The 20,982-nt window shown below is 37.0% G+C and overlaps 4 protein-coding genes across 5 annotated transcripts; 3 read left to right on the plus strand and 1 right to left on the minus strand.

The window, feature by feature from the left end:
• The first annotated feature begins 85 nt into the window (after positions 1-85).
• Positions 86-2,184, plus strand: LOC149737160 (iron-sulfur cluster assembly 2 homolog, mitochondrial-like). Its single transcript, XM_089876039.1, has 4 exons — positions 86-414; positions 547-682; positions 1,195-1,310; positions 1,641-2,184. The coding sequence occupies exons 1-4, from the start codon at positions 377-379 to the stop codon at positions 1,813-1,815; spliced, it is 465 nt and encodes a 154-aa protein (XP_089732165.1). The 5' UTR covers positions 86-376; the 3' UTR covers positions 1,816-2,184.
• LOC149737161 (serine/threonine-protein phosphatase 5-like) lies at positions 2,126-10,764 on the minus strand. The gene is made up of 14 exons (XM_089876017.1): positions 10,644-10,764; positions 10,097-10,269; positions 9,413-9,582; positions 8,813-8,884; positions 8,082-8,229; positions 7,584-7,692; positions 7,196-7,274; positions 5,712-5,810; positions 5,125-5,230; positions 4,608-4,750; positions 3,963-4,091; positions 3,255-3,368; positions 2,707-2,853; positions 2,126-2,294 (listed from the first exon to the last, which is right to left on the minus strand). The coding sequence occupies exons 2-14, from the start codon at positions 10,191-10,193 to the stop codon at positions 2,229-2,231; spliced, it is 1,479 nt and encodes a 492-aa protein (XP_089732143.1). The 5' UTR covers positions 10,194-10,269; positions 10,644-10,764; the 3' UTR covers positions 2,126-2,228.
• Positions 10,765-11,361: 597 nt separating this feature from the next.
• Positions 11,362-15,804, plus strand: LOC149737162 (uncharacterized). Of its 2 annotated transcripts, none has more exons than XM_089876006.1 (14): positions 11,362-11,463; positions 11,875-12,050; positions 12,338-12,482; positions 12,763-12,968; positions 13,171-13,306; positions 13,448-13,907; positions 14,064-14,229; positions 14,313-14,473; positions 14,528-14,708; positions 14,885-14,955; positions 15,026-15,197; positions 15,255-15,371; positions 15,452-15,551; positions 15,618-15,804. In XM_089876006.1, exons 1-14 carry the CDS (start codon positions 11,418-11,420, stop codon positions 15,713-15,715), a joined length of 2,235 nt encoding a protein of 744 aa, XP_089732132.1. In that variant the 5' UTR covers positions 11,362-11,417; the 3' UTR covers positions 15,716-15,804. The 2 variants fall into 2 exon arrangements, with proteins under 2 accessions (XP_089732132.1, XP_089732133.1); XM_089876007.1 differs by having other exon boundaries at positions 11,395-11,463; positions 11,856-12,050.
• Positions 15,805-16,898: 1,094 nt separating this feature from the next.
• On the plus strand, positions 16,899-20,878 carry LOC149737163 (uncharacterized). Its single transcript, XM_089876010.1, has 14 exons — positions 16,899-17,060; positions 17,546-17,718; positions 17,815-17,944; positions 18,192-18,400; positions 18,501-18,636; positions 18,876-18,987; positions 19,138-19,303; positions 19,387-19,547; positions 19,602-19,779; positions 19,956-20,026; positions 20,097-20,268; positions 20,326-20,442; positions 20,517-20,616; positions 20,683-20,878. Exons 1-14 carry the CDS (start codon positions 17,015-17,017, stop codon positions 20,778-20,780), a joined length of 1,869 nt encoding a protein of 622 aa, XP_089732136.1. The 5' UTR covers positions 16,899-17,014; the 3' UTR covers positions 20,781-20,878.
• The last annotated feature ends 104 nt before the right edge of the window (positions 20,879-20,982 follow it).

The raw sequence follows: 20,982 nt of genomic DNA on the forward strand, positions 1-20,982 counted from the left end.
ACCCTTTGGAGTTGGCCCATTACCCTAACATTGTATATGCACATTCTATATGGATAGGCCTACACTCTATAGCATGACATGCTATGGGACCTCAGATTTTGGGTAGAGTTGACCCAGTACTCTGCAGTATTTCCCAAAAAATACACATATTTAATAACCTCATACCAGAGCATTAGTATTCAATTCTAAACAGAGCTATGTGTCGAATATATAAATTACATATACAAATTTGTAACAGTTTTCCATCTAGCAATCATGAAAATATTTTTGTACAAAAATTAATTTTCACAGAATTTTTTGCCAAAAATAACCCAAGTTCTCTTTATTTTTTAGAACAAACATTTTAAGTAATGTTATTGTGGCTTGATTATTAGGAATGTCTTCACTTATTTTCAAAAGAGTTATTAACAATAGGTAAGAATCCAAAAAAATAATTACACATGATATATATAATTATATTGAATACAAAATAATATTAAAGTTTATCAAATTAAATATTACATTGCCTATTTTATAAATTAATTTATAAAATTTTACTTCTTACAGTTTTCTTACATATGGTGTCCCAAGGTATCTTGCAAGCAAAGTAGTGAAACAAACAAATGGTCCCAGAGTTGCCCTTTCAACAGCATCAGTAAATGCTAATAAAGACATACTGCACATAACTGATGCATGTGTAAAGGTAAAGATATATAGTTAGTTGTTTTATGTGCAGTAAATATTATGTGTTTTTGGTGTACAAAAAAACTTCCATAGCTTGACAGTAAACATAAGGTGTATAAATGCACCATGTGTGTCTGGTGTATAAGAAGACACCCATGTTATAACTTGATAGTGAGCATGAGGTGTATGAATACACCATGTGTGTCTGGTGTATAAGAAGACACCCATGTTATATCTCGACAGGGAGCATGAGGTGTATGAATGCACTATGTGTGTCTGGTGTATAAGAAGACACCGATGTTATAACTCCACAGTGAGCATGAGGTGTATGAATACACCATGTGTGTCTGGTGTATAAGAAGACACCCATGTTATAACTCAACAGTGAGCATGAGGTGTATGAATACACCATGTGTGTCTGGTGTATAAGAAGACACCAAGTTATAACAGGACAGTCAGCATGAGGTGTGTATACCCTTGTTGTAATTAAAAAACTATATAATACTTTTACGAAGTTACCATCCTTCACAGCAATTAAAGAAAGTTGCAACACCAGATGAATTCCTTAGAATATCCGTTGAAGGAGGAGGTTGTTCTGGTTTTACTTATAAGTTCGAACTTGATCATAAAATCATGGAGGATGACAAGTAAGTTACGTTCGTTTCTAATTAATTACTTTCATAACACTAAAAGTGCTGAATAGGCCAACGATATGCTTTTGGTTTGGATTAAACTCGACAGCGAGCATGAGGTGTATGAAGCCATAATGTACAGTGTGCAACACCTGTGCTGTAAACTCCTTGATTTCCAACATGTTATCCTAACTTGACAAAGTTGACAGTGAGCACATGTTTACTGTGAGTTCACGACTCCCTTAGACCGTTGTTATTTGCTTAAAACACGATCAGGATATTTTGGATAGTACGTGCTAAAGATGTCCCATCTACCCCACCCCACTATATCTTATTTATTTACAGAAGTTACGAGCGAGACGGGGTCAAAGTTGTAACCGACGATGGATCGTTAGAATTAATAAAAGGATCGTATATTGATTATCAAGAAGAATTGATAAAAAGTTCATTCCGAGTTTCCGACAATCCTCAATCGAATACAAACTGTTCATGCGGTGTCTCGTTTTCAGTGGAATTATAAAACAACCTTAATATTTTCAACCCCTATGTATTAATGTGTTATAATGTAAGGTCTTGTGTAAATAGTTGGCTGGTGTATATGGGCGATTTGTAAATGCAGGAGGGCATGGATAGACGCATAGTTAGACTTATATTTATACAAAACAACTTGTTGGTTGTAACTTGTAATGTTTAATGCAGTTGCTACTCTGCCACCCGTAGTTTGATGTGTTTAGAATTGCAAGTTATCCAACCCCATGTATATGTTTATTATTCCCTACTTGTGGTGATTAAGGGCCGCATTTTGTTATATACTCACTTCTACACTGTGCTTGAAATGTATCTGAAATTTATTTCAAATTGGAAAATATACACTTTACGTAAAAACAAAGTTTGGATCGAAATGTCCTAAAAATGAAACGCAGCCACAGTAGTTTAAAACATTCCATTCATTCGCATGAATGAGTTCGCGTACGCCATTGGTTGGACTTCCGGGTGTTTCTATAAGAATAAGATTAATTAGGGAGGGACTGTGGGTCTCAAACTTTTAAACAATCCGTTAACCCTCACTTATCACTGAGTGTCTGAACCCTATTTTGGGTCCAACGTTTTGTTCAACTATTGTTAATTTAATCCGCAAAATAATGGTTAGGGTAGATCAGACGCGGTGCGAAAAGCTTAGTCGATCTTAGGATGTAAGTCCATTACCCCAACACCCAGGGTACTAACATCTAGACCCCACCGAGGCAGTTTATAAACCAGAATTTTTATTCTATAAGTGTGTGGGCTTTGGTGAGGCACACCTGAGAGTTGGGACTTATGATGTAGGCTCAAACCACATACATACCATACTACCAATACCAAGGTATTACCATGTGTATCCATCAACCCCCTACCACCCCCACACACTTACCACTGCTTCAAACTGTGTGAACTTTGGAATTAAATCTGGTGCTCGTAACGTGATGAAAGCCCCCTTGTTTCCCATCTGATCACAATAGTTCGGAGCGGAGAATATTGTGATGCATTTACCGTTGTGTTGCTCCTCGTATCCACCATTCTGTATGGGTGGTTTGTTAAGTGATATAATAATTGGAGGCAAAAGGTTGCGATTAATTAAATAGCAAGAGGTATGCTTGCTACTCATTGTCATGAGCAATTGCTATTAATCCACATACATAAACACCGTTCCGTATGGGTATTTAATCATTGATACAATAATAAGATATATAAGATGGGAAACATAAGCGTAACATTTGCGACATGTGTATATAAAGTTTAATTTATTGATACAATATTAGAATAGGCACCTATATAAATAGGGGTATATATTTTCATTCTATGATAAAGCTTTGAAAAATAGCAAACGAAATGTCGGAAATACAATAGATTTTTATACCAGATGAGCCATTAAAAGAACTTTAACAAAATGGTAGAAGAAGTAACAGAACAGATTCTTACCTTACATTCGTGGCTTCTTATAATATAATCCAACCCATTATTGCGTAGAAAGTTTGATGTGATGTCAGGTCCAAATTGACAACTTACCCCACGCTTGCTTACCCCTCTGCCCATCTGTGGAAGGTGGGTTAATATATGGGAAAGTATTAGGGTTGTTACCATCAGGTTTTGTATTATAACTATGTAGGTCTATTACCCCCAACATACCAAGGCGGGTAATATAGATTCTGTTGTTAAGAGTGAGGCACGCCTGAGACCTGGGATGTAGGTCTATCACCCCAACACCCAGGGTGCTACTATCTAAACCCCACTAAAGCAGTTTATAGACACTCAATAATGGAGATTATATTCTATAAGGGTGAGGTCTTTAGTGAGGCACACCTGAGACCTGGAATGTACGTATATCACCCCAACACCCAGGGTGCTCCAGACCCCACTGAGTTTTACAGCCCCTTAATAACAGAGATTATATTAAAGGGTGAGGCACACCTGAGACCTGGAATGTAGGTATATTACCCCAACACCCAGGGTGCTCCAGACCCCACTGAGTTTACATCCCCTTAATAACAGAGATTATATTAAAGGGTGAGGCACGCTTGGGGCCTGGAATGTAAATTATTACCCCAATTTGCCCAATACCATAGAGTGTTGTGGGTGAAATGTTAAGTGAGGCTCATCTATAGCGTAAAATATATGATTTCTATTTACCTTTGCTTGAGGATCTGACCACAAGAGGTCACACATGAGTCCGTTCTCTGGAGGTTGACGATTTCGTTCGATTTTACGAAGGTCATCCAAGGTCACGCCATCTTTCTCACATAACCCACCATGCATAATCTATGTGGACGACAAAACTAATGTTTACTGAATCATTTAGCGGCTGTTTTTACACCATGCATTACCTAAACAACAGACCATTGTTTTAGCGCTCTTTGGGGCTCAGACTTGAAACCGATAGGCAGACGAAACGCGAGTTATACTAGAAGTGACTGCTCTAACAAACAAGACACCACACCAATCAACATTGGTTTTATTTTATAACAATATATATTCATTCTATAAAAAAGGCAGCCCACACATGGGAAATAAATCTACAACACAATATAAATGAACTCATATGGAGTTGAACCTAATTCGAAACAAACTAAGATATAGTTGGATGGAAAGAGAAGACACAACCTATACACCGTAGGCTAGGCGGCCTTTGTGCTTTTATGATGCATATTTATGTTAATATTTACAAATTAGCATAAGGAAGTCTGAAGACTTTGTACAATAGTTGGTTTTAAAGAATTTTAATGATCCATTATTCATTCAATGATTCCAAAAAAAACAGATTTTTAGAAAACTTACCAGTACTTTTCCGTTGATACAGTAAGACAAAGGTAGCCAGTTAAACACCTCACTGAATAAACCCATCATGTTTCCCCCATATTTAGCTTTAACCTCGCCCTCGAACCCATACATCTGGTTCATGTAGTCAGTTTCATGGTTGCCTATTAATATGAGGACTAACTTATTAAAATGCAGGGGAGGCAGGAACAGTTGGACACAATTTTCTATAACACTAATTTAATTTATTGATTGTAATGTTTAGTGATTAATATACACCAGAAAATTCAAGGGTAGACCTGCCCACCCTGCCACCCCAGGTTTGGTGCCTATGCTTGTCACATAGGACAGACACCTTTTCTCAATAACTGAGGTAAATTGAAAATAAATATTAAATAAGACATACATCATTCTCAGTATAAATAATACATGCATTATTTTCGCAGGAGTTATTACAATCAAATGGGTAATACTAAACACATAAGAATGAAAGGTCGGGTTTGTCCCAATAAGTAAACAACATGAAAGTAACAGCTACCTCGAACAAGGTGGAACTTGTTAGGGAGTAAAATTTTGTAACCGAACAGCACCAATATAACTTCTACCGACCAAGAACCTCTGTCGACAAAATCTCCATTGAATAACTAAAGGTGGGGTTAAGGATTGTGGTTTATAAAGATGCTAAATATCAGATATGATAATATTGCTTTGTTAAGATCCGCCTATTTTGGGGTTTGCTAAATTGTATCCTTTAGAGGAAAGTTTAAATCTAAAGTCCTAAATACCATTAAGCTGTACTGTGTTTCTAAATACGGTGGCTTCCCCCTAAACATATACCAGAGATATGTAACCATATATTAATAAAAGGATCTCATGGGATAAAAATCTATAAAAAAATCTTATGGGACCATTAACTCATAAAAACAACCAAGCCCTACTGTGTTTTCCAAATACTGTGGCATTGTCAAAGACTTTAACACACACAAAAGTACCAGCATAAATTTATAGGTAACCACACAATAGTAAAAGTACCTCCTAGGAGTCTAAAAGCCATGAAAACTGGCCCTAAGATTTACTGCATATAATTTCAACAGGCCTAAAACCACCACAATATAGAAAGGATACATAAGGATTGTCTTCTGCTGGGAGTCCATTGAGTTCAAACACATGACACAGGTCATAGTATTGGCCATGTACGTCTCCACATACAGTTAGTTGATCGTCCTAGAACAGAATATGATTTAATAAGACAGGTGTTAAATGTATTTATGTAACTTTCTGGGTGATTTTTTGCTGTATGGTTGAAAATTTACTATTTGGACAACCCATTAGTGACCACTGGGTTGGAGCAATTGTCGTTAACTGTCTTGCCCAAGAACACATACGCCCACAATCATAGGCGCTGATTTTTTTAAATTGCAGAAGAGGCCACGTTTATGATGACGTCATTCGTTTTGCAGAAATTAGGAAAATACGGTATACGCGAGTTTTTATCACTCGCGCCAAAACACGATTAAGCTATACTTTCCATGGCAGCAGTAACAATAACGGCGACTATTAAAGTTTGCCAAAGCTGCTGCCTATCGTTCATGCGGGTATGAAACTGGCAAAATCACACAGTCAAACTCGTTCGTCGTTCTTTGAAGGACGTTGTTCCTACGATACGCACACGAACATTAATGACGCCTCAAGAAACATCAATGCTGTTGATTATTACATAGGTCTTAATTTTGTACAGATCTAGTGTTTGAGGGGTTTTTAAATCATTAAAACTGTTTGTAGATCGTTTTTAAGCGATTCGCAACTTAGGCTTTGCCTGTCAATCGTTACTTTCGATGACGTATTAATTTTACGAGCAGCTAAAGTTTGTTCCAAAATATGTAGCAAGCACCTATGTCTGTAGATAGCTGTTAAAGTACTTAATTGAATCCAAGGACATCCGCCACACAAAAAGATTAAACCGTTAAGTTAAAGCTTTAATGTGTTTAATACAGACCAATGTATGTTTTATTTGTTTTATTTTAATACAGTCGTTGTATAACCGTATTTGCAAAGGCGCTAGCCATATACTCATAGCAATAAAACTAACGTATGTTCACTTTTCGTTAAAGTTTTAATAAACAGTCTCCACCGTAAACGTACACTATTCAGTTTGCTTTCTCCTGGATTGCTAATAATGAACCCGTCAAACCGTATTATGACGTCAATAATCGACGCATCAAATAATAATATGACGCAAATAATCAGCGTGTGAATCGCTACTATGTCGTAACAAAGCATTATGCGTGGACGCGTGGTTGAGAAAAACATTACGGAAAATGATCGTTGTTACGCCAATCGATGGCGTAATAACTCAGTACGTTTGAATATACAGTTCTTAAAACGACTAGTTCTTTAATTTTAAACGGGTTTTATTAATAAAATGCAGTTATACGCAGCAGGTGCTGCACCGTCTGCATAATATCCAGAGTAGGCCGGCCTCGTCTGCACCATATAAAACGGCGCCCATGCCCACAATAGTAGCAGCGATGAGCCTTGATCCCATAACCACTAGATTTGAAGCCAGCGCTTTAACCAAATGAGCCACATTATTTATATCTCTTTCTCACCTTTTCTACTACAATATCAACCAACGACGGCAACCCACTCAATATTTCTTTCATTTCAAGCAGGATTTGGTAAGCATATCTGAAAAGTTGAACATAAATTTGTAACTTTTATCCTCACGTTGTTGGATAATGACAGTCGTTATAATACGGTTTTTATAATACGTTTTGGGTAATGATAGTCGTTATAATACGGTTTTTATAATACGTTTTGGGTAATGATAGTCGTTATATACAGGTGTTCTGTTTAACACACCTCGTGCCGGCTTAAGAGCAACTATATAAATCTCTTACAATTGCTGTTACAACTGTTTGCAAAGATCTATACACCCCTATAATAATAATAAACACAACTACAGTTATTCTAACACACAGACACAGCAATGCTCACCTTCTGTGTAACTTATTCTGATCTTTAAATGTCTGGACCAAATTTTTCATAAATTCTGCGTTTATTCCGCTCTCGGGTATTCGCGGACCGTTGTAACTTTCCTCAACAGCTAGGAAGAAACGGTTAATTCTTAATTGTGTTAATAACAAGAACATAGCACCTTAAAAGTCAGTCATGTGTCTTTGCGTAAATAAAGATGAGAACTACGTGAGGCCAAATATCGAACAGAACAAAAAGTTAACATTACAATTTATTTCATAGTTTCTTACCTTTTTTATAAAAGATGAAAAATGGAAACTACGTGAGGCAAAATTTATTTTAAATTATTAGACGAACGAAAACTGTTGCAAAATTTCCAAAATATTGCTAAACATCCTTTCTTTTTTGTAGGATAAGATAAACCTTATGCTATATTAAACTGGAGTGCATAAGCATCCTATGCACTCAATACCTGGTCTAACTCAGCATTTATTAAAATACAAACACGCGCCCACTCACTTATATTATCAAGGTTAATACTTTCCGATACAAGTTTCTTGTTATCTTCGCAAGCGATCGCTTTCTCAAAAGCTTTTTGTTTTACAATTTTACTGCAAGCTGTGTATTTCATTCGCGCATCTTTGTCTGTGGGACGAACTTTAACAATCTGGAACAAAAAAACAAAAACTTGTTAATGTACCAACATGTGCAGTGGTGCAGCCCGGGTGTTTCTGGGGTGGCGATCCTTCTAAATTTTTATTTTATATAGGGATGCGCATTACAGAATTTCAAATCCTTTTGTATTCGAATCTACCTACAGGAGTCGGTATTCTGTTAAATGACGTCAACATATATCAACTCCTGAACTAAACTCACAATTTTTTTAAATTTAATAATTTTGAAAAAAAAGATTCTTTGTATTTGCGGGACTTTCAAGAAAAAACGTTTCACAGTAAAATAACGTATTGTAGGATATCCTGGAATACCTAATTATTCTGTAATGTACATCCCTATTATATATACATTTTTTTTGTGGTAAATAAAACCACCCACCCCTTATTTTTTAAACTAAAACTAAAAACAATGTCAATAAAGCTTAAACTAGTCCCCCACATTACCAAACAACAAAAACATTAAAATCTTTCAACAGGAACTCATAACCTGGAGACTCCCATGTAAACACATATAATGACTCATACCATGCCTTGCATACAAATAATATAAAGGAAATAGAGAAGAAATAAACTCACAGCTTCTAAGTCACGTAGCGCTAGTTTAAACTTCCCCAACGACATATAGGCAGAAGCTCTTCTATAGTAAGCCTGTGTAGATTTAAAATAAACAACTTGAGATAAGCTAACATCCCTATTAATGTTTGAAAACTTTTTTATTTTGTTCTATTCATATACTAAATATAATATCCATATTATTATTAATGTGTTTGTAAGATTTATATTATATGCCAAAAACGGTGGCAGCGTCTAGCCTTGAACCCATAACATTTGGGTTAGAGGCAGGCGTACCTTTGTGCTATATAAAACAATCAATTTAATTACAAGAAATATTCAATATTAGAAAAATGTGATATTGAACCTAGAATAGCTTGAACCCTACATAAACACAAGACACAATGACCTTGGCAATAGACATTATTGAATGTGTAAATTTTAAAAAAATAAATTATTTATGATTTCCTACCAAGGCAATAGACATTATTGAAAAAAAAACAGGCAACTAAATTGATATTCTATTCTATATATGGGTGAGGTCTGTAGGCTTTTTACCTAATTGATATTTTAATTTAAAAAAACAATGAATATATATAACACTAATAGTAATAGCCCACTAACTTTAATATATTTTTTATCACATGATATTGCAGTAGTAGCATCTTCAAGTGCAAATCCATAGTTCTCTAATCGTAGGTTGGCAAAACTACGGTTTGCGTGGTAGACAGCAGACTTAGGGTTCACTTCAATTGCTTTCGTGTAAAGGTCGATCGCTTCTTCATATTTCTTATCTGTAGAAAATATCTATTTAATAACAAAGTTTCATTTATGGTTGGACAGTTTATGCTTTATCATCTAATGGTAACTGTCAAGTGGACACGAGGTGTTTGAAACAGAACAGAACACTTGTGTTATAACGACTGTTGTTGCCCCACCATGCGAGGATAAATAAGTTACATTTAGTCAATCACCCACAAAGTATTATATTTGGTAACTTGTGAGCAAACACAAGGTGTATGAAACAGAACACCCGTGTTATAATGATTGGTGTTTCTGAGGAATTTTCTAAGAAACAGCAAAACTAAGAGAATCATTAGAAAGGAAAAGTCCTCTGGACAGGAAGTTTTTGCTACAGACCCGCATGTTTCAAAAGTAAAAATGACCGTCACTAACTATTCACAATAGTTTCAAGAATTTTAATAAACATAATTTTTTGAACCTATAAACATATTTTCACATTTCAAATACATAAATGTCTGAATTTCACAAACCGTTCAAATTTAAATCACTTATAAAACTATTTACCTTTGAATAAATGGTTTGCTTCTTCTTTAAATTTCTCAGCTTTTAGCCTGTCTGAATCATTTAATTCCCCGTTTACACTCATAACTTCAGCAGCCATATTTATCACGCCAGCAGCAATATGATACAATTTTAATTTAAAGACTTGTTCAAATTGCCAACACTCTGAAATAGGTCTATAGAAAATATACAAGGGTACTACTAAAGAATCCGCCGTAACGTTACAGAATATACAGATTCAGCTAGTGGTTGTATGAGTTAAGTTGTTGCTAGTGAAAAATTCTATGAAACAAAACACCTGTGTTATAAGCTTATAACGGCTGTCATTGCATTGCCCCTCCATGCGATGATAAATAAGTTACATTCATTCATTCCGCTGGGTAAAAGTAAAATTTTGGTCCTAAAATTTCACTTAAGATTCGCTGATATTCGTTGTATAACATTCGAAAACCAGATATTACATTTTTACACATAAATAACCATTTAAAAACATACCGCTAACGCTCTAGTTTTCTCTTTAACTAAGTTTAAAGTGAAAAAAAATGCTTACCACGTGTGTGTGCACAGTTTACCCGACTTGCAAAATTTTAAAATCCACAAAAAAAACGACATTTACTGAAAAAGAAACTGTTTTAAAACAGCTGCATACGTTTTAATTAAGCACTAACTTTCCCCCCTTTCCAAAATGTATTACTTGTGAAATATTGCACATTAATTGAAGCGCACAACAGCGCCTTGTAGCGGCGGTAAAAACACACGGTCTAAAAGCCAAAGTCAACACTTGGGTTTTTATTTTATCTTATATTAACGTTCGTACAAATAAACCGTCACCTGATATTTATCTTCGAATAACGAGGACATCTTGGTCAAAAAATGGTGTTCTGTTTCATAGATATCGTTCCCACTTTGTTTCACCAATAAAGTATAAGCCATAAGGGCATGGTAACTCGTGAGTTGGCACGAGGTTTTTTAAACAAAACACCCGTGTTATAACGACCCAGTGGTCACTAATGGGTTGTCTAAACTATCAGCCATACATAAAAAAATCTACTATAACTATAACCAAGCCATGCGGGGGTAAATAAGTTACGATTGTTCAAACATATAACCTATATATGATAAACCGGTTTCGTTAAAGGTGTACAAGACAATAAGAGCAATCCAATTAATTAGGACATGATGATATAACATGTCACACATTTAAACAATAGATTCCGGAGACACAGCGCTGTTCGAAACGGAAATAAACACAATGAAAGATTTTTCTATAAGTAATTGCGGACCTCGTTAAGTGTTCAGTATTTCATATCTATTAACAGGCGCAATGGACGTTTTTTTCAGGGTGGCGTTGCTGTTTGTATTAATTACAGGTAAGTTATTTTGTATGTAGCGTGTGAATAGCTTGATTTAAAATACCGGTGTTTATTGGACTAAAGGTAATTCAGATAATAATTAAAGCAATTTAATTTATTTAAATTATAAAGTATCTCGCAACTAAATAAAAGGGTGTTCCATATCCCCCCACCCTACTACAATAATGATAGTATGTGGGGTAAGTTGGGACACTTTAGCACATAATATCCAAATATCATGATCGTGTTTCAAACAAATAACAACGATCTATGGAAGTTGTGATGACACGATTTTACAGTTCTTTTAAACTTCTTTGTTTACTACCAAACGGGACGAGAAAATAAATTGATAAGGTGTCCCATCTTCTCCCATTACTATACATATGAATTAAATAATTTTTTTCTATAAGTTCTTGTTTCACTTTCAAGAGAGTGTGAGTATAGCCACCTTTGACTGCAGCGAACAAGACGCCAACCTTACGTCTACTGTGGTCAACTATCGAGCTTCTGATAACTGCGCTTCTTTCAGCAGAATTTTTCGAGCATTACCAAGCGAAAGGATTGTCGTTTTTGCGTCACAACTGGGGCCTAACATTACTTGTTCGGTAAGTATAAATAAAGAATATATATGTAACTGTACGTGAGCACATAAATTTAATTAGATGCAGTAGATTGGGGGATAAGATGATGGTCCATGTTTGCTTTATCGACCCGTTTATAGTAAGAATATTTAAAGTATATATCTTCCATTCGTAACCCGGCGTCTTTGTTAAGACCGTTGTTAACTGATGGAAACTTGTATGAATATAGGTGTATTTATAACCCCATATGCGGGTTTTCCCGACTTTCATTTCGTTGGCAAATTCGTTTTTAAACTTAGTTATTTATTTAGATTAAAGATGGAGCAACCGGCATTTCACCACAGCTTGGTATAATCGGTGTTGGGGAACATAGGCTGTTTTCGACCACTGCGAATACCATGGGAATATTTTGTCAAATAATTGGCTCCAATCCATCAATTCGCCTTACAGTAACAGGTATATAGGATCGGTTATTCATTACAAACTCCCGTAAAATTAAGAGACCTTTTATTGTGCCAGCTATCTTACGTGTTTTTACCACATATATTACTTTGTTAGTGATTATTTTTGGACGAGTCTTTTTTATTATTCTTGTTTTTATGTATTACTAATAATTTGGACAATCAATCAGTAACCATTGGGTTGGATAAATTGTTGTTAAGTGTCTTGCCCAAGGACGCTCAATGGTAGCAGCGACGGGCCGAATAGATAATGAAAATTTTGCTTATTTTTTCAGCCTTTGACCCATTGGCCTGCTTAACAATTGATGCATTTATTGTCGCCGGCAACCCAGTTGATTACGGTAACTATAACGGGATAAACAATTACCCAAACCGTCAGTTTTGCCGATGGAATGTTAATGCTGCAAACGTCCAGGACAATTGCAACTTTACGTTTACAAACTTCGGTAGCTCAACTTTACCTGCTGGGGACTTTGTCACGGTAATTACAATTTAACCAGTGTGCCACCTTCTTCATATACGCTTATGTGTTCAAAGCGATAGCGCAATGAAGTTTGTGTTGTGATTTTTTCCAATGAGTATTTTATTATGTGATTTTTTGCAATGGAAACGTTCAAATATTTTGTAATGTTTTTTTTGTAATTTTGCAATAAAGTTTACGTTATTGTGATGTTTCACCATAGATAACCGACAGAGCGACAGGGAGAGGTTTCGTGAATCCACTTACCGGGACCCACAGCATCAACAGCACGGCGCTATCAATGTACTTTCTCAGTGATGGCAGTGTTACTGGGTTGGGCTTTAACTTCAACTTCGCACGTAAAATATTTACTTATTTTGGTTGCATAAGTCCCATTGATTAACAGTGGCTTGCATTGGCTTTTTGTATTGGGCACGCATTCGCTCAATCAAATCCTTTACCCGGAATGAAGCGGAAACCTTAACAATGTTAATTCCCAGGTTGCAACCAATTGTCTCTTGTTACCCAAGGCCCAACCCAAAACTCAACCCAAGGCTCAACTCAAGGCCCAACCCAAGAACCAACCCAAAACTCAACCCAAAACTCAACCCAAGGCCCAACTCAAGGCCCAACCCAAAGCCCAACCCAAAACTCAACCCAAGAACCAACTCAAGGTCCAACCCAAGGCCCAACCCAAGGCCCAACTCAAGGCCCAACTCAAGGCCCAACCCAAAACTCAACCCAAAACTCAACCCAAGGCCCAACTCAAGGCCCAACCCAAGGCCCAACCCAAAACTCAACCCAAAACTCAACCCAAGGCCCAACTCAAGGCCCAACCCAAGGCCCAACCCAAGGCCCAACCCAAAACTCAACCCAAAACTCAACCCAAGGCCCAACCTCCGCTCCTGCCACTACCCCTGTTCTTCCACCGATTGTTTGTTCAATCTCGCCAAGTTTTAAGTAAGTTGTCTTTGTTATTTACCATCTTGTTTTTCTTATTCTTTTGGGTGGGAACTTGAGTGACTTACCCATGGTTGCCACTACCATGCCTACAGTCGAGTTGCTAAATCTATTACAGTGTGTGGATAAGCAGACCTAATATTTTTGTTCAAACAGCCTCAGCAGCGACATGTTGCGGATGTTAAACGCCAGTTCAACCGACCAGCTCATTATTTCACCAACATACGTTGAAGACATCAGCACAGTCTCATCCAAGTGTAAAGCTCTTGGCAGTCAACCAACCTTCCATTTTAATCTGACTGACTGTCCGGCAGTTTACAAGGTATAATGTGTAGATTGTAGGGCCAGAAATTTGATTTATCACAAAAGAGTCTGTGAACTAACTATTAATCCATTTATTTTCAGTCAAACGGGACACACTTGTCTGTTACGTACGTTATACGTAATAAAGCTGGCTTTAACCGGCCCTCGGTAGTTCAAAGATTCAAAGACATCGCAATGAACATTACATGTGATTTCAAAACACAAGAAATGATCAACTTCGCTCAAATAATCCCAGAAATACAGTGAGTTAACAAATCATTCGGTCAAATATCAAATTATTTTAACATTTCCTTCAGAAAAATACAAGTTTTCCAAACATCAGTTCGTGGACGGTTCGACATCGACTTTGGGTTCTACAATTCCAACAGTTTCTCGGTGAAACTCGCTGCTGGGTCAACTGTTAGCGTACCAAACCCCGTCTATGCAAGAATCGGCTTAGCTAATATCCCGTCTAATGTTCGCAACTTAATTGTGCAGGTTTGTTATGTTGTAACAAAAGATTATCTTCGCACGAATTGAACTGTTGTTTAAACGCAGGAAACAAAGTGATTCATTGTTTCATGCGAAACAAACGAACAATGCGATTGTTAGTCGCGTGTCGATTCGTGGTATCGGTAATACGTAACACATAACATATTCGATTCAATTTACAGACGAAAAGATGTTGGGCGACAAATACGATGCATCCAAACTCTACGAGGAACTATAATCTAATATCTCAAAGGTTCATACCGGTTATTCAATGTGTAATGACCTGACAAGTTCGCACAACATTATATCTTTTTACATTACAGCTGTCCTGCTGATAGTTATACAACGGTGACACGCAACCACAACTCTAGTTACACAACTTTCGAATTCAAATCGTTCATCTGGACCAACGTCACACTCTCGTCTCAACAAATATACGTCCACTGTGAAGTGACAATATGTGATCAAAACTTGAACGCAACCTGCAATACCCTTGTAAATACAAAGCAATAATATCACTGATATATGAAAAATTAATTCTTCTTGTTCTAGAACTGTGCATCCGGTCGTCGACGTCGCGATGCTTCCACGAATCCGTACAAGATCATCTCTGCTGGTCCCGTCCTCATTGCTACAAGTATAGATGATGATACGAGACCATGTGAACAGGTGGGTTGCTCATGTTATATCTTAACAGTGAGAATTAGGTTAAAGTAGAAAGTTAAACAATATCAACTCTTGCATTCCAGAATGATTATTGTTCCGATGTATGTACGATGATGGGTGGTAAGCCCGTATGCTCGTGTGGTGAAGGGTTGGAACTTGGAGAGGATATGAGAACATGTGTTGGTAAGCATAGGACAAGCTTGGTGCTTATTGTGTGTTGTGGTTCAACTAAACATACTGTCTTTGTAGAATTGCCGAACGAGGATTCGAACACGCTGGTCTACCTAATGGGGATTTCCCTGGTACTTTTACTTGGAATAATAGCAATGAAGAAATTCAACGCATAGTGAATGCACTGTGTTGTATACATGCCTAATATAACAACGGATGAAACTAGAAAGATCTATAAGCGGAATAAACCATATTCGTATTCAAATGTCGTAATTAGATATATTGGTTGTATTTGGTGTAAGCAAAGTAAAGTCTGTAAGAAGAGGAAAGATCTGAAATCAGGCGACATGTTAAACAACTTTCCCAAACTGCTGTGAATAAATGAAAGTTGTGAGGCAACTTGTAATAATTTCCGCAAAACTAACCCTGGTCTGATGCTCATAAAGTTAAACGCTTCTTGTTTAGTGAAATATAGTAATGTGTAACGTAACAAACAAAAATCAAGTCCAACCAATAGTTGTTGGATAAATATACTTCCGCTAAATGGCATCATCAGTCTCAAATTAAAAAGAATGGGAGTTGTGCGGTAGGAATGATTGAATGTAATGAATGTAACTTACTTTATCCCCGCGTGGCCGAAAAACGACAGTCGTTATAACACGGGTGTTCATACACCTCGTGTCAGCTTACGAGTTACCAATTATGTTACTTCATGTGGGTGATTATTTTTGGGGGGGGGGTTTATTCCTTTTTATTTATGGCTGATAATTTGGACAACCCATTAGTGACCACTGGGTTGGAGCAATTGCCGTTAAGTGTCCATTACCTCTGTGTTACAGGCAGGCGCGCTAACCACTATGCCACGGCGCCGACTAGGCTTCAAAGTTAAAGACGATACACACAGTAAGGTCGGCAAAATGTTTGTAGATGGTTTGCATCATAAAGTAAAGACATACGACGTATATAGACAGAAATGTCAGGAGAGCCGTACTAGAATATCACATGGTTTTTAAATAATAAAGATTATCCCAGTATTGCATTTGTGGCGGCCTAGTTTTTTGTGCGTTATGCTGTGTCACACCCTGTTGTCGATAAAGGGGCGCAATTTGCCTTGAGCAGGAACACTATGCGCAAATTTGATATTGTTCTCTTTGAATAAGATAACGAAAACCAAATTACTGAAACATTGAAATAAAATGAAATTTGCAACAAAACAACATTCGTCAAAACCATGTTGTGAGTAAATGTACTTACAAACGTTTATTGACATTGTGTTGGACCTTATTCGGAGACAACAGTTACAGATATTCAAGCAATGCAAAATGCCATAGACATATTATACCGAACGTATAAAGCTTTGTTAGAATGCAATAATTACACGAGATTAGTAAACGGAAATACGGTGGGTGACACATTCCTTTGTTTAATATTCTCGAGCACCGCAACGGTTATCATTAGCACGTATAGACGCAAACATGGAAGGGGTTCTAAAATTACTTCTGGTGTTCGTATACTTGCAAGGTGAGAAGAAAAAGTTTATTATTGTGCGGAAATTTAACCAATATATAACAAACATTTTTTATTGTAAGTTAAAAGTCTATTAAATAAGGCTTTACATTTATAAATTGGACTTTGTTTATTGTACAATGTAGTAGATCACAGTACGGGTGGAAATGGTGGACCAACCGTTAAAGCGATTGGGAACAGGTTGGAATGTTCTGATTTCGAAGCTTGTCCAGCAAAACAAATATTTGCAATAAGTTTATTTTTAGTGGGAATGTTTATTATTCCATTATTGAAACAAAGCCCAAAGGTATAGATTAGTAAGTTGCTAACGGGTTTCCAAAGCGTTAAGGTTTACTTTGCTCGCAAAGGTATGTGAAAACTGCCATGACAAAGAACAACTAAAACAACTGTTAGACGAAAAAGAATCTATATGACCACCTACGTTTTCAATAATATACGGGTCTATCTGTGATACGAATATACTTAATTTGATGCTTCAGGGGCCGTTGACGCTTTTAACTGTGGAAATGTGAATTTCTCCGAAGTAAGCTATGTTGAAGTGATCTATACACCTTCAGATAATTGCCGACAGTTTACACGACGTTTTTTTGCACCAACGGGAAGAGCAATCGCAGGTGTGGCTCTAGTAATGGGACCCACAGCAAACTGTACGGTAAGGATCCTTTACGAAATTTACATTGAAGTTTAAAAATATAACAATTTTACGTAACGAATTTTATGTTTTTAAGTTATGAATTTTTATGAACAGGCTATAACACCTAGTGGAGTAGCATTTGAAACATTCAGTCATGGAGTCGTTGCCATTGAAAAGTTGGTAGATGGTGTCGTCCTTGACTGTAGAACAGGAGTGAACGATGCAATCACTTTTCAAATAATAAGTAAACATTCTATTGGTATTCAGAAGGAAATATTTGTGCTGCTTTAATGTAACTTTTGACTGTGTCGATCTAAAATCAAGTGAGCCCATTAGTTAGTGATAAATACGACAAGGCTATGGATTGCTTGTATTTAAACGAAGTAAAATCGGTTTATTGTTTCAAGGATTTTTTACTTTTAAGACACAGGACACTGAACTGTGTTCCATTACAAACAAACGTTTGAAAAACAGTAATTACGCTTGTGCAGGTTACAACCAGACTGAAGTGTGTCCATCAATCAACCCCAGCCTCACTCCTGGAAGTTCTGCCTCTGTAGGCAACTACGACGGTAACACAAACTACTTACCGCAACAATTATGTGTTTGGACAGTCCAAGCTACCAACGCATCCGACAATTGTAACTTTACATTCGTAAACACTGGAGTTCAAAACTTGCCACCCGGGGATTTTGTCACGGTAATAACAAAATGCATTTGAACAGATTGTCATCTGCTCAGGAGTCTACAGTCTATACATACAAGTACCTGTCTAAACCTGCTTTTTGTTTTTACAATAGATAACAGATCCGGCAACAGGAAGAGGACTCATTAATCCGTTAACTGGAGTGCATACCGTTGATAATCGTGTTCTTTTGGTTTCATTCTTGAGTAACAACAACACAGAAACAATGGGAGTCAACTTTACTTTTACACGTAAAAAACTTTTAACGTTAACAGATGAATATATACACTTGACTTAAGTATCAAGGGTAATTCTCTCATTTATCAGGACAAAGCCCTTGCCGTTTTAGAATCGACAAGCTTTAACATTTAGAGAGGTTCATGGGATATAATAAGTATTGGGCCAACTCATGTCCATTTGTGAGTCTCGCCTTCATTAAACAGAAAGATATATGGCTTTACGTTTAAATATTCACAACTTTAATTTTCAGGTTGTGGGCAACCTGTGATTCCAATTGTTGCTGCCACCCAAGCTCCAACCGCCGCTCCTGCCACTACCCCTGTTCTTCCACCGATTGTTTGTTCAATCTCGCCAAGTTTTAAGTATGTTGTCTTTGTTATTTATTCTCTTGTTTTCTCTTGTGTTGGGAACTTGAGTGACTTACCCATGGTTGCCACTTCCATGCCTACAGTCGAGTTGCTAAATCTATTACAGTGTGTGGATAAGCAAACCTAATATTTTTGTTCAAACAGCCTCAGCAGCGACATGTTGCGGATGTTAAACGCCAGTTCAACCGACCAGCTCATTATTTCACCAACATACGTTGAAGACATCAGCACAGTCTCATCCAAATGTAAAGCACTTGGCAGTCAACCAACCTTCCATTTTAATCTGACTGACTGTCCGGCAGTTTACAAGGTATAATGTGTAGATTGTAGGGCCAGAAAATTGATTTATCACAAAAGAGTCTGTGAACTAACTATTAATCCATTTAATTTCAGTCAAACGGGACACACTTGTCTGTTACGTACGTTATACGTAACAAGGCTGGCTTTAACCGGCCCTCGGTGATTCAAAGATTCAAAGACATCGCAATGAACATTACATGTGATTTCAAAACACAAGAAATGATCAACTTCGCTCAAATAATCCCAGAAATACAGTGAGTTAACAAATCATTCGGTCAAATATCAAATTATTTTAACATTTCCTGCAGAAAAATACAAGTTTTCCAAACATCAGTTCGTGGACGGTTCGACATCGACTTTGGGTTCTACTCCAACAGTTTCTCGGTGAAACTCGCTGCTGGGTCAACTGTTAGCGTACCAAACCCCGTCTATGCAAGAATCGGCTTAGCTAATATCCCGTCTAATGTTCGCAACTTAATTGTGCAGGTTTGTTATGTTGTAACAAAAGATTATCTTAGCACGAATTGAACTGTTGTTTAAACGCAGAAAACAAAGTGATTCATTGTTTCATGCGAAACAAACGAACAATGCGATTGTTAGTCGCGTGTCGATTCGTGGTATCGGTAATACGTAACACATAACATATTCGATTCAATTTACAGACGAAAAGATGTTGGGCGACAAATACGATGCATCCAAACTCTACGAGGAACTATAATCTAATATCTCAAAGGTTCATACCGGTTATTCAATGTGTAATGACCTGACATGTTTGCACAACATTATAACTTTTTACATTACAGCTGTCCTGCTGATAGTTATACAACGGTGACACGCAACCACAACTCTAGTTACACAACTTTCGAATTCAAATCGTTCATCTGGACCAACGTCACACTCTCGTCTCAACAAATATACGTCCACTGTGAAGTGACAATATGTGATCAAAACTTGAACGCAACCTGCAATACCCTTGTAAATACAAAGCAATAATATCACTGATATATGAAAAATTAATTCTTCTTGTTCTAGAACTGTGCATCCGGTCGTCGACGTCGCGATGCTTCCACGAATCCGTACAAGATCATTTCTGCTGGTCCCGTCCTCATTGCTACAAGTATAGATGATGATACGAGACCATGTGAACAGGTGGGTTGCTCATGTTATAACTTTACAATGAGCATAAGATAGAAAGTGAAACAATATCAACTCTTGCATTCCAGAATGATTATTGTTCCGATGTATGTACGATGATGGGTGGTAAGCCCGTATGCTCGTGTGGTGAAGGGTTGGAACTTGGAGAGGATATGAGAACATGTGTTGGTAAGCATAGGACGAGCTTTGTACTTATTGTGTGTTGTGGTTCAACTAAACAAACTTTCTTTGTAGAATTGCCGAACGAGGATTCGAACACGCTGGTCTACCTAATGGGGATTTCCCTGGTACTTCTACTTGGAATAATAGCAATGAAGAAATTCAACGCATAGTGAATGCACTGTGTGGTATTCTTGTACACATTCCTAACATAACAACGGGTGAAACTAGAAAGATTCATAAATCGTAATAAATCATATTCGTATTCAAATGTCGTATTCAGATATGTTAGTTGCGTTTTTGGTGTAAGGCCTGCAAGAAGAAGTAAGATCCGAAATGAGGGAACATGCAGAAAAACTGTTTTAAGCCACTGCG

The sequence above is a fragment of the Ciona robusta genome, chromosome 4, assembly GCF_009617815.1.
Source record: "Ciona robusta chromosome 4, ASM961781v2".
Classification (NCBI taxonomy): Eukaryota; Metazoa; Chordata; class Ascidiacea; order Phlebobranchia; family Cionidae; genus Ciona; species Ciona robusta.